The sequence below is a fragment of the Poromitra crassiceps genome, assembly GCF_964638095.1.
Source record: "Poromitra crassiceps genome assembly, chromosome: 1".
In the NCBI taxonomy this organism is placed as follows: domain Eukaryota; kingdom Metazoa; phylum Chordata; class Actinopteri; order Beryciformes; family Melamphaidae; genus Poromitra; species Poromitra crassiceps.
In genome coordinates this window covers 44240898-44254029 of record NC_139623.1, presented here as the reverse complement: position 1 = coordinate 44254029, position 13132 = coordinate 44240898, and the positions used below count along the sequence as shown (strand labels likewise).

Sequence of the window (13132 nt, the reverse complement as noted above, 5' to 3'; positions counted from 1 at the left end):
CAGGTTACAAGATGTAAAGAGATGATTAGTGTCATAAATGTGTGTAAAGACAAGAGTCTGTTCTACTGCTGCCACTGCTAGAGCCTACCTTGACAGGCTCGCCCAGGCCTTGCAGGGCTGTTGTCTGTAAAGCCTTCCATGCAACTACATTGGTAGGAGGCCCAGGTGTTGGTGCATGTGGCCCATTGGGAACAGTCATTTTCCATTGAAGCACATTCATCAAAATCTCAAAGAAACAAAAGCATATTGGCTTCATAAGTAAGGTTTCTTGTAGCTCTGTTTCGTGTGTAGTCTGGAATAACAACACGTCAAGAGGCATAGAAATAAAGGAAGACAGATGGACAGACAGACGCACGCTTCTCCATCATCTAGGCCTGATAAAACTCATTACAAACTGTGCACTTACACAGCAGATTACCCCTGCTCTAGTCATCAGCCTATCAGAACACAGCAGATTACCCCTGCTTTAGTCATCAGCCTATCATAACACAGCAGATTACCCCTGCTTTAGTCATCAGCCTATCATAACACAGCAGATTACCCCTGCTCTAGTCATCAGCCTATCAGAACACAGCAGATTAGCCCTACTTTAGTCATCAGCCTATCAGAACACAGCAGATTAGCCCTGCTCTAGTCATCAGAACACGTATAGCTTGCTGAAGCAACAGATACCCACCCACCAATGATAGGGAGGGAAAAATCTAGTAGCCTGGTATGTTTGATTTTTCACTAAGAAAAAGCACTGCTGGTGTAACGGCATTGTGTAGATGGTACTTGCAGCAGCCCATGTTAAGGGCTTGCCCAGGGGTGGATACGAACTCCGGCTTGGGAGTCAAACACGCTAACCACTGCACCAAGAGAGCTAGCTCCCTTGGCGGAGCAGGTTAACGTGCCTTTATACTGGGGGAGTGAGTTTAACCAATCCACTCGCTACCACACTGGACTCACGAGGAATCGACGCTGATTCACTTTGGTTACACTGGTATCGATACTGTTGCAAATGAATATTGTATCCCTTTCAAATTTTTACTATTGATACTGTTGCAAATGAGTATTGTATCTGTAAAAAAAGAAATCAATACTTATTGATACTTTTGACAACCCTAAAGAGAAAGAGGAAACACACTCAGAGTGAGTAAATGTGCTCTGTGTTCTTAAGACCTGGTTTCCAAAAAAAGTACAAAAAAAGATGCTATCTAGACAGAATATATAAGGGACATACCCATTATACTGGTACTGTTTTCATCCACAGTGTATTTGGAGCTGTTTTTCAGGGAGGACAGCAGAGCGGAGGCTACATTGTTGATGGGTTGGTTCTGACTGGGGGTGGAGATGATGGTGAAGTTGACCACCACACTACCCTGGGACAGGCTGTTGATCTTGATTCTCACCTGTCCTGAAGCCACCATGGCTATGATCTCTGGAGAGAGAGACTGGTAGATCTGTTGTGGACATGGCGGGACACAGGTCCACAGTCCGAACAGGATGTGTTTTCATTACCTTTTCAATTCATTCAAAGATCACATTCTGGAGAACAATCCTAGTAAGCCACACCCACCTCTTGTTGAATCCTCTGTGTGAGGTTCAGGTAGGCCTGGCTACTGGAGTTCAGCAGGTCAGGGCTGAACTCCACGTTGGTCAGTCGAGCTGTGGCATCAAGGGTGTGAGCAGCTGGGAAGAAAACAGTACATGGAACCATACTGTCCACAACTAAAGGGGAGGTCATGACTCACTTCAAGAGTGACATATTACTCCCTGGGGGAAGTCATTCCTTAAACTACTTTTCCATTACACCCCCAAAATCAGGATAGCACAGTTCCCTCTCTTGTTGATGAGAGAAACTAAATAGGGTTGATGTCAAATGTTGTCATGCTTTTGCTTGATGAAATCAAGAGATAAGTGGGAATGCTTTCACTCAGAGAAAGTACACTTTTCTGCCATTTTCTCATCCGTGTTAGATTTGTGTGAAAGAATGACAACTAATCGTGAGGAAATCTACGCTTATATTTACAGGGGGTGATGACAAAATGTATCAACTTATTTTTTGTTTTGTTTTGTAACTGTAATATTACCAATGAAATTGAATAGTAATCCATTCCACTATAGTTTCTTGGAAAAGTAGCCATTACTGCAATACATTCAGGCGGTGTCAACGTCATAGACGCGTGGTCAATGGATCAGCGTGGGGGAAATCCTCCCGTTTTCCCCCACAGCCACACACACACACGTTATCGGAAGTAACGTGACCGACTGTATCTATGTGTTGACACCCAACAACACTGACACTTTTTCTGTATCCAGTTCTAAGTAAAGGAATCTGCACACAAGAAAGTGCAGTCTTATATACAAATGTTATTATCATAGAGACACTGCATGAAATAGGCCACGGCCATCACGGGGGAAAGCTCTCCATTCACTTCCATATACCAGCACCATCGCCAGTATACCATATACCAAAAATCGCCAGTTAAAGTTTTTTGGTACTCCAGAGCAAAACAAGGAAGCCATTGAGAATTGGCGAGAAGAAAATGTGGATCTAGCTGTCAAGGAAGTTGGAGTGTTCATCTTCCGTATATATGATCTTTGTGTGCAACATGTGACATAAGAGAACGCCAGGATTGGGGGGGGGGGGTTGTTTTCCCCCATTTTGGCCATGGTTTCTGAATGATGACGCGCCCCGCAGTGTCTCTATGCCAGTATATGATTAAAAAAAAGATGCAAAAGCAACAGCTGCTCCAGCAACAAGCTGTTACTTTATCTGCGTACAGTTCTTACCGGTCTTGACAAACATTTGAAGGGCGTCTCCTTGGAGCCCGCAGGCACAAGGCGTGACAGCAACATTGTAGAGCACCCCTGGCTGCAGTCCTGTCACCTCTGACAGGGTCTGATTGGTCTCCCAAGCCTTTATGACCTCTGAGCCCTGGCACAGAACAACTAGGTAGGTCTGGTTGGTCTGAAACTGGCAGGACCAGTACGCACAGAAGGACTTTCCGGTGACATTGGACGACTGCAAGCTGGTGAGATGAGGAGGAGCTGGATCGGTGGTGGTGGGGTGAGGAGTGGGGGTGAACGGGATTGATAGTGAAAGTAATCAAATATATATACATTAGTGAGAGTATGGATGCAATCAAAAGCTCTAATAACGATGAACTAACTAAACCACCTATCCTCATCGGGTCATTTCAATTTCAAAGCTTTCTGAAGATATTCCTTCTCAAATAGTGCTATATGATCAACTTCAACAGTCATAAATATATAAAAAATAAAGTTCCCTTGTGCATCAGGGTTAAATAAGTGACCGTTTAGGAGCCTATTTCAGTACGGAGCAAGCAATTCTGCAAATTGACACATCGACTCCTACCTACCAATGATTTGCTTACAAAGACTGCTCACTGGGGGGCGGGGCTTTGAGATCAAAATATAATAGTCCTTACCGCATGTGGTTGTTTGCACATCCACCGTGCTAGTATAAGGTGCAGTGCTGGTATAAGGTGCAGCACTCGTCTGCAGCGGTGGAGTATATGATGAGGAAGAGTGTCCAGAGCTTGTAGTGCCCAGAGCTGTAGGCGTGCTGCTCTGTGAAGGCTCGGTGGTGGTCATCTCCCTTGGTTCGACTGGCAATAAAAGACAGAGGCCAATGTCAAAAACAACATAAATGCAAAATACTGAGTGTGAAGAAGCTAACCCGTTACTTCTCTGGTCATTACAGGTGATCCACTAGCCAATCCCTTTCCACAGTGTCCTGCTTCAGACATCTTTGCTGGGCTTAAGAAACATGTTGCTGCCTCCTCTTGAACATGTACGACTATTTTAGCAGCCATCTTGCCTTATTTGAAGGCGTTGATCTCTTCCATAGGTTTGTTTGTGCCATGGCTTGCACAACATTGTTGTTCTTATTCGTTTTAGCGTTCGTTTTTCAGTGTTCAACTGCTGTACTTTTTTTTTTTTTTTTTTTTTTACTGTTGTGTCTTGAGTTTCTGCATATTTAAATTCATCCTTTTAGAAAGGTAGTGGGAATTCAAGGGTTCTCAGGGGTGGCCAAACTACGGCCTGCGGGCCAACTGCGGCCCGCTGCCTGTTCTTACGTGGCCCGCCATGAATTTAGCACAATATATACAGTATATATATATATATATATATATATATATATATATATATATATATATATATAAAAAGTGTCTATATATATATATATATATAGACATTGTGACCAACTAAAGATTTAATTGCACGGGGAGGCCATGCTGTTATTAGACTCTGTTGTGTCTTGTTTTATACTGGTGGATGTTTGTCTTTATGATGACCACCAACTGATGACCATCAGGTTTACCCACCTTTTGATTCACCAATACATTTCTCACCCACCAAACAACAGGGAAACAATACACTAGCCTAAATCATGTACACGCACGCACGCACGCACGCACACACGCACACACACACACACACACACACACACACACACACACACACACACACACACACACACACACACACACACACACACACACACACACACACACACAGACACAGACAGACCCTAACCGTGGCAATGTGCTCCAGTGTTGCTGGGGTCAACGTCAATATAACCTCTGCGGCAGGCACAGATGTAGGAGCCCACTGTGTTGTTACACTCAGCCTGAGGGGAGCATTTCTGCAGCAGCAGACCAGTGTCTGCACACTCATCCACATCTGCATTGAGAAAAACACACACAGACACACACACACACACACACACACACACACACACACACATGTGCACGCGCGCACACATTCACACACACACACACACACACGCACGCACGCGTGTGTGCGTGTGCAAAAGTTAGATTTTCTTGTATCCATCCATAGTGTGAGGCACTCCCTGTGTACACAGGGAGTAATGGATTACACATAAACAAATCACTGTGATGTGTGAACATATGATTGCATATACTTTTCTGAAAATATACAATTACCCAGAAACTTAGTTTGTAGGGAAATACATTTAGATTGTGAGATTATAGACACAAACATAATGTTATACAATTAAAAGAAGAATGCTTTAACCATAGAATTTCGAAAGTTCACTTGCAAAAACCTAAGTCTGAAAGAGGGCTGGCCCTACCAGTGTTTAGGCATTATTACTGGGCTGCCAACGTCAGGGCTCTAATGTTTTGGCGGCAAGGGACTCCTAGCAACTTAACTCTTGGGGCCCTCTTGTTTGTCTGTTTGATGACCGTATCAGAGCCCCCCCACTGAGAGGATTAAGGAGGCATGGCAGGAGGAACTTGGTGTTGACTTTTTTCACTAAGGTTATATGGGACAGGAGTTTGTCTGTGGTTCAACTCTGCTCAATTAACAGCAGACACCAGCTGATCCAATTTAAGGTCACTCATCGTCTTCATTATTCCAAGTCCAGGTTGCACAAGATCTATCCTTCTGTCTCACCACTATGTGATAGGTGTCAGGTGTCAGATCCCATGCTCACTATGCTCAGCTCAGTCTCATTCACTTTAAGCTACGTGCTCCACAGAGCTCACTATGCTCAGCTCAGTCTCATTCACTTTAAGGTACGTGCTCCACACAGCTCACTATGCTCGGCTCAGTCTCATTCAGTTTAAGCTACGTGCTCCACACAGCTCACTATGCTCGGCTCAGTCTCATTCACTTTAAGGTACGTGCTCCAGAGCTCACTATGCTCGGCTCAGTCTCATTCAGTTTAAAGGAGAATTTCGTTTTTTTTTAACCTGGAGCCCTCTCCTCACATTAATTATTATCTGACGACTCACCCAGTCTTCTCCGCAGCGTTTCTGTCCGTCTTAGGCGTTGTTTTGAGATCAATAGTGTGCAAGCCAGTCCTAGAATGGAGCTCCGTGGGGGCCACGTGGCAGCATGCTTTTCATCCATGTAAATAGACAGTTTTATTCCCGTTTTCGACGCATATCGTCATAAACTGATCCCTAAAGAACGATCAGACTGCTATTCTCCCCCGGGCTCTTTTCAGCGGTAGTTACAGGCATCCCATTTTCGCCTGTCGGGTCAGTGAGACACAACTCTTGTCAAGTCAGTCCACAGGCCAGCGGCAGGAACTTTCCTGCAGCTGGCCTGTGGACTGACTTGACGAGATTTGGTCTCACTGACCCGACAGGAGGAAATGGGATCCAGGAAGAATAGAGGTTGGAATGGAGAATGGAGAATGGAGGGGCTCTCCCCCGGGAGAGCCCGGGGGAAAATGGATCAGATTATGACGATATGGGTCGAAAACGGGAATAAAACGGTCTATTTACATGGATGAAAAGCACGCCGCCACGTGGCCCCCACGGAGCTCCGTTCTAGGACTGGCTTGCACACTATTGATCTCAAAACAACGCCTAAGATGGACAAAAATGCTGCGGAGAACACTGGGTGAGTCGTCAGATAATAATTAATGTGAGGAGAGGGGTCCAGGTAAAAAAAAAATGAAATTCTCCTTTAAGGTACGATGTGCTCCACACAGCTCACTATGCTCTGCTCAGTCTCATTCAGTTTAAGGTACGTGCTCCACAGAGCTCACTATGCTCGGCTCAGTCTCATTCACTTTAAGGTACGTGCTCCACAGAGCTCACTATGCTCAGCTCAGTCTCATTCACTTTAAGGTACGTGCTCCAGAGCTCACTATGCTCGGCTCAGTCTCATTCACTTTAAGGTACGTGCTCCACAGAGCTCACTATGCTCGGCTCAGTCTCATTCACTTTAAGGTACGTGCTCCAGAGCTCACTATGCTCGGCTCAGTCTCATTCACTTTAAGGTACGTGCTCCAGAGCTCACTATGCTCAGCTCAGTCTCATTCACTTTAAGGTACGTGCTCCACAGAGCTCACTATGCTTGGCTCAGTCTCATTCACTTTAAGGTACGTGCTCCACAGAGCTCACTATGCTTGGCTCAGTCTCATTCACTTTAAGGTACGTGCTCCACAGAGCTCACTATGCTCGGCTCAGTCTCATTCACTTTAAGGTACGTGCTCCACAGAGCTCACTATAGTAAAGCTAGGCTCTCTAAAATATATCCAGATACAGTGGAGGATAAATGTAGGCCTAATAGATGTTCACTTTCTCCATGCAATCTAACACATTATGTTCTGGTCATGCCCCAAATTAGTTCACTATTGGGAGTCATTCTTCAACACAGTATCTGGATAATAACACAATCTCAGGTTGCACCATCCCCCCACATAGCCATCTTTGGAAGAACATCAGAAGATAAACACTACGACGAACATTCAAAACTATAATGTCATTGCCGTTACCTCCATAATAATTACACGCAGAAGGATTCTCCTGTTGTGGAAGTCCTCCTTACCCCCAACGCCTAAATCCTGGATACGTGACATCATGTCATTTTTAAAATGAGAACAAAGTTCTCCATAAGAGGTTCCGTTGAACGATTTTACTCCTATTGGCAACCATTAATTAACTATTTTGATCAGCTAATAATAATAATAAGCTTTATTTGTATAGCACCTTTCATACATAGAATGCAGCTCAAAGTGCTGGACATGCAATAAAAAAAAACAAAAAAAACCCAGGAGCAATAAAACCATAGCAAAAGAAAATACATTAAAACCAATTTATAGACATGAAAATAAGTTAACACAATAAAAATGATAAAATAATTAAAATAGAAGTAAAAAGAATAAAAAGATAAAAAATAAAAAATAAAATCTAAAATAGAACTAAAATAAACTAAGAACTTGCATGGAGATAAAACACTAAATAAAATAAAATAAAATAAAATAAGCGGTTAAAGGCCTTCCAATAAAGGTAGGTTTTAAGCTCTTTTTAAAAAATGTTCACGGAGCTTGCCTGTTTAATGTAGTCGGGCAAGGTGTTCCATAGTTTTGGTGCGTAGTACATAAAAGCAGTTTCCCCGCTATGTTTGTGAAGTACTTTTGGAACAGCTAAAAGAGCAGAATTGAAGGACCTAAGGGCTCTTTAGGTAGGGTGTAAAAAAATCTGAAATGTATGAAGGTGCTGTGCCATTAAGTGCTTTGTAAGTAATTAAAAGGACCTTAAAATCAATTCTAAAAGGAACGGGGAGCCAGTGTAGTTCTGCTAAAACAGGAGTGATGTGCTCTCTCTTCTTGGTCCTAGTTAAAAGTCTAGCGGCAGAGTTCTGTATGAGTTCAAGTTTCTTTATAGACTTTTTTGGTAGACCAGTAAACAGTGCATTACAGTTCAATCATGAGAGACTTTGTAAGACATTTTAACAATCTTTATTGAATCAGAATAAACAGTTTGAGTATGGCGTATGACTCCATGATGTGGCGCGCCTCTTGCTATGAGAGAGGGGGGCGTCAGTGCTGTATGAGATAGAAAATCCCCCCTAAGGGGATTTGTTTCCAACAGGAGTCATGACATTGGTGGTGATCTGGGGAGGTGGTGGGGTGAAGCTTTTGCTCTGGAGATGCTGGATGATTGCGGGATGCTGGCACAAGGTGAGTGATGACTGCACAAGTGTGATTTAAGCTGTGGTGATGGGGGATTTATATAGTACCAGGAGAAGGGTATTTATGATGTCATAACTGACGTCATTTGGGCAACTGATGTCACCTTGTAAAGGTGACATCATAGAGAAGGTGACGTCGGTGATGGTGACGTCATTTAGTGACGTCATTCGGGCTGAGGGGTATGATAGCATGGGGTGCTCTATCTATGCTTTTTGGTCTTCCATGATTGAAATTCAGTCCAAGACTACACTTCAATCATGAGAGACTTTGTAAGACATTTTAACAATCTTTATTGAATCAAAATAAACAGTTTGAGTATGGCGTATGACTCCATGATGTGACGCTCCTCTTGCTATGAGAGAGGGGGGCGTCAGTGCTGTATGAGATAGAAAATCCCCCAAAGGAATTTAAAGTTTTAGGAACTGGGAGAGTGAAAACAGGGGGGGTCATGGAGCTCGCCTGGGGTATGCTTTAGTCAGGTCATGGGCTGACAGGGGGAGATTATGCATGCCGGGAGATGAGGGGCTGACTGGGGTTTTTAGGCAATGGCAGGGATGCATGGGAGTGGACGTGGATAGCCAGGGCATGGGCGCATTAATGACAATGGGAGAGTTTGATCACCACCAACGAAGTGCTTGCTTCCTCTTTAGTCATGGAAGGAGGGATCTTTGGGCTGATAATATAGCGTCTTGCTCTGGTCGGATGTAGGATGCATAGGCTGATGAGGACCAGCGGCCCAGTTGTTGAAGGGAGGCGGAGGACACCCCCTGCATGGCTGCAGATGTGGCTGCCCCGATCCTGAACGAGTGGCTGGAATAGTTCTCTGCAGGGATGCAGAGAGTTCCACAAGAGCCGGTCATCGGACATTTCACCGTCTGGCACCTCTCTCGATCCGACTAGGAATTTATTGATTCGATTTTTGAGGAGTTGACATGTATCGTCTTTTTTTTTCTCCCTGTGATGTCCTAATGTAAAGCAGCTGTGAATGTGCATGCTTCTTGTCACCATAAAGTCGATCAGACGAATAAGTTTGCTCCTCGGACATAATACTGATCTGAGCTTCCATCCACCCAGCCGCACAAGAAACAGCCGCAACAGTGCTGTGTGGGGGGGCGTGTCACAGGTGACAGAGTTAAGAGCGACACGTTCATTTCGCCCATGACATGACATGACATGAACCGCGAGGTAAGCTAACGTAACTAATTAACAAGTCTTTTAAGACGAAATACCTTGATAGTGATTATACTGTTAATAATCTTGTCACGTTGATTCATTTAGACTAATGTCGGATTATACGAAATGACCAACCAAGCTCTTCCAAAATGTGCGGTGTATTGCTCTCTTTCTCCTCAGCCTTCAGGAGTTGTGCTAACATGCTAAGCTAAATTTAATGAATAGCTGACGAGTGAACAACACTTGGAAAGCTGCACCGTCTTCCAGCATTTAACCTCGATACGATAACGTGAGGTGACCACTATCTGGCAGGCTGCGGCAAACTGTTGAACCATGTGGAACCGTAAATCGCCAATGGCTCACTTTTTGGCAAGATCGCCAGCCATGTGTTGGCTAAAAATAGTGCCAGGACAGCAATCCATCGCTGGCTTTGTGAAGAAAATAATAATTGGTGTGCATATATTTTAGATATTATTGGCTGATTGCTTTGGTGCTGAATCTGATCGTGGTACAGTTAATTATTTTTGATTACTGTAACTACATACAATCACGTGTGTCTCGTTAGCCAGCAACAACTGTGTTATATTCAAATCTGTCTGTGCTGCAGAACAAGCACAGACGACTGTTTACAGTATTAACATCATGTAGTTTGAGAGATACTGTATCGTGTTGTTTATCTTAATTCATTCTGTCTAATTTAATTCAAATAAATGATCCTACCCATCCCACATAATTATTTATTTCTTTAAGCTAATATTGGGAAACAGTTCATAAAACAACATTGTTTATCCATTAATTATTTATAGGTGAGAATGAAGCACAGGCAGTTACAACATCAGCAACTTCTCAGCCACCAGATGAAGGCCCATCTCAGTCAGCTCCAGCACAGACAACAAGGTCCGCTTCCCAAGATCTTCCACCCACTCAGGCACAGTCGGTTAGAAGACCAACATCAGCAACTTCTCAGCCACCAGATGAAGGCCCATCTCAGTCAGCTCCGCCTCCAGCACAGACAACAAGAAGGTCCGCTTCCCAAGATCTTTCAGCCACTAAGGCACGGTCAGTTACAAGACCAACATCAGCAACTTCTCAGCCACCAGAAGGCCCATCTCAGTCAGCTACAGCACAGACAACAACAATGTCTGCTTCCCAACATCTTTCACCCACTGAGGCCTGCTCACTTTTACATGAGTACTTTCCTGATGCATGTATGCAGAAGACCCTGCATTCATACTACACGTGTGCTGGTGCTTGCTGTGCTTTGTCAAAGACAGAGGAAACTAGGCTTAACAAGAAAGGAAAATGTATGTTCCAGCACAACTGGATTAATGACAGGGCCATGTCATTCTCAGAGGAAACAGGTATACATATTAGACCTACATGTTTTATTTGTAACAATGTAATGCCACTTTGTGAGGTTTTAAAACAAATTTCTTTACACCCAATTTTAGGTTTATGGTGGCTGGTGTATGTGGAGGGAGAGGGGATGTTCTGCCTCTTGTGCAGAATACACAATACAGTCAACAAGTTAAACCGACAGGCTGTATTTAATCAAGCTCCATCAGTAAACTTCAAAGCGAACGCAGCAAAAGATCATGCAACGTCAGAGGGACACCGGAGTACCATTAGGAAAGAATTAGAGAGGAGAAACTCTTCACTGGCAACCCAGTATAAGGCTGCAAAGGAGACCAATGACTCCGTTACCCACAATGCATTCCTTTCTGCATACTGGCTTGCAAAGGAGGAGATTGCAAATAAGAAGTTGGTGTCCTTGATTGATTTAGAGGACCAGGTTGGAGCAGAAGACATGAAGAAATTTAAACAAAAAAGTCAGAGATCTCAGAGGGGAATGAGGTTGCTTCTCGGACAGCTAATGAAAGACAGAGTGGTATCTCGAGCAGAGGAGGCAAAGTACTACAGTATTTTAGTCGATGAAGTCTCAGATTGTGCTGTTCTGGAGCAGCTATTAATCCACATAGGATATGTTGATCTACAGGGAGAAACACATTTTGACTTCTTAGAAGTAAAGGATGTGCTTGGACACAGTGATTCAGCAAATGCAGAAACAATCACTGCTCTGATTGTTGAAGAGCTCCGCTCATGTGGACTCCCAGTTGAAAGCCTTTGTGGTTTTGGCTCAGATGGAGCAAGTGTGATGACCGGTGCAAAGAATGGAGTTGGTGTGCAGCTTAAAAGAGTGTCTCCCATAATGATCAGAAGTCACTGTATAAACCATCGCCTTGCCCTAGACTGTGGGGATTCTAACGACTTGGTGAAGTACATTGAGGTCATTGAGACTACACTAAGACAAGTATGGAAATGGCTGGAATACCCCAAACACTCTGCAGCCTATGTGAAGTCATGTAGAGCCATGCAGCAAGTCAATAGTCTACCTGGTGCTAATCTGAGCAAGAAGAAGATTGCAGTGAAAGTACAGAAAGCCTGCAGAACCAGATGGCTTTCAACAGGGAACTCAGTCGCCAGTGTCTGTAAAAACCTGCTTCCACTGCTACAGACATTCAGGGTTTTCAAAGAGAAGGATGCCACTGCAGCTGGTCTACTGCAGCGAATGAATAACGTCAAATTTGTGGGCACTCTGCTGATGTTAAACCAGGTCCTCCCTCAATTAAATTGCTTGTCAAAGATTTTCCAGAAGGAGCATACTTTCATGTGTAAAACCAGCCCTTGAGTCCACAAAGGCTAAGATAAAGGAGATACAAGACAACTATGACATCAAGAAGGATCTGACACTGCACATGGCTCCAGATGGTCCCTACGCAGACTTGGAGCTCAGGGATGGCACAGACTCAGAGATTCAGTCCCTACAAAAGTTGGTAAAAAACTATACAGCGGAACTCCAGAAGAACCTTGACAACAGGTTTAAAGAAGCTTGTCCAGTACTTCAGGCATTTTCAGTTTTTGACCCAACCATCTTGCCAAAACCTACAGAGGACCTTTTTCCAACATATGGTGATGCCCATGTGAGAGTGCTGTGTGAACATCTGAGATTTGATGTGAAAGAATGCTTGGCCCAGTGGAAGAATTTTAAATACATGCTGGCCACCTGGGAAGTGCCCTCAAATATTTTGAAAGGCGATGGTATCTCTCCTGCTGCATTTATTAAAAAAAAAAAAATCGTGAGCAGACTGTGATGAAGATTAACTTTAGCTTTATTGTGAACATGGCACGCATTTGCCTGTGCCAGCCACTATCAAATGCTGTAGTTGAAAGAGGTGCAAGTGCCGTGAAGAGGGTTAAAACCAGACTGAGGAGTCAGCTTGGGAATGATATGTTGTCTACATTGCTACATGTGTCCCTCAATGGACCACCACCCAGGTCAGATGAATGCAATAGCATCATAAAAGAAGCCACCGGGATATGGAGAGAGACCCATGTGAGGAACCTCCCTGCATCCAAGAGGTTGCCCAAAGTTGGTGGGACAGACCATGCTGCCATTCCCTTCAGATCAATGGTCAACATCGGAGTGCAAGT

General features: G+C 44.0%; 1 protein-coding gene across 1 annotated transcript in view; it reads right to left on the bottom strand.

Annotated features, from left to right (window-relative positions):
• umodl1 (uromodulin-like 1) overlaps positions 1 to 13132 on the bottom strand; it is a gene marked incomplete at both ends in the record, with an annotated part of 34570 nt that overhangs the window by 8691 nt on the left and 12747 nt on the right. Inside the window, 5 exons of the mRNA XM_083645030.1 lie at positions 89 to 226; positions 1223 to 1442; positions 1559 to 1671; positions 2776 to 3033; positions 4546 to 4692. Of these exons, the coding sequence (XP_083501156.1) occupies positions 89 to 226; positions 1223 to 1442; positions 1559 to 1671; positions 2776 to 3033; positions 4546 to 4692 (876 nt within the window). The remainder of the gene's footprint in view (positions 1 to 88; positions 227 to 1222; positions 1443 to 1558; positions 1672 to 2775; positions 3034 to 4545; positions 4693 to 13132) is intronic.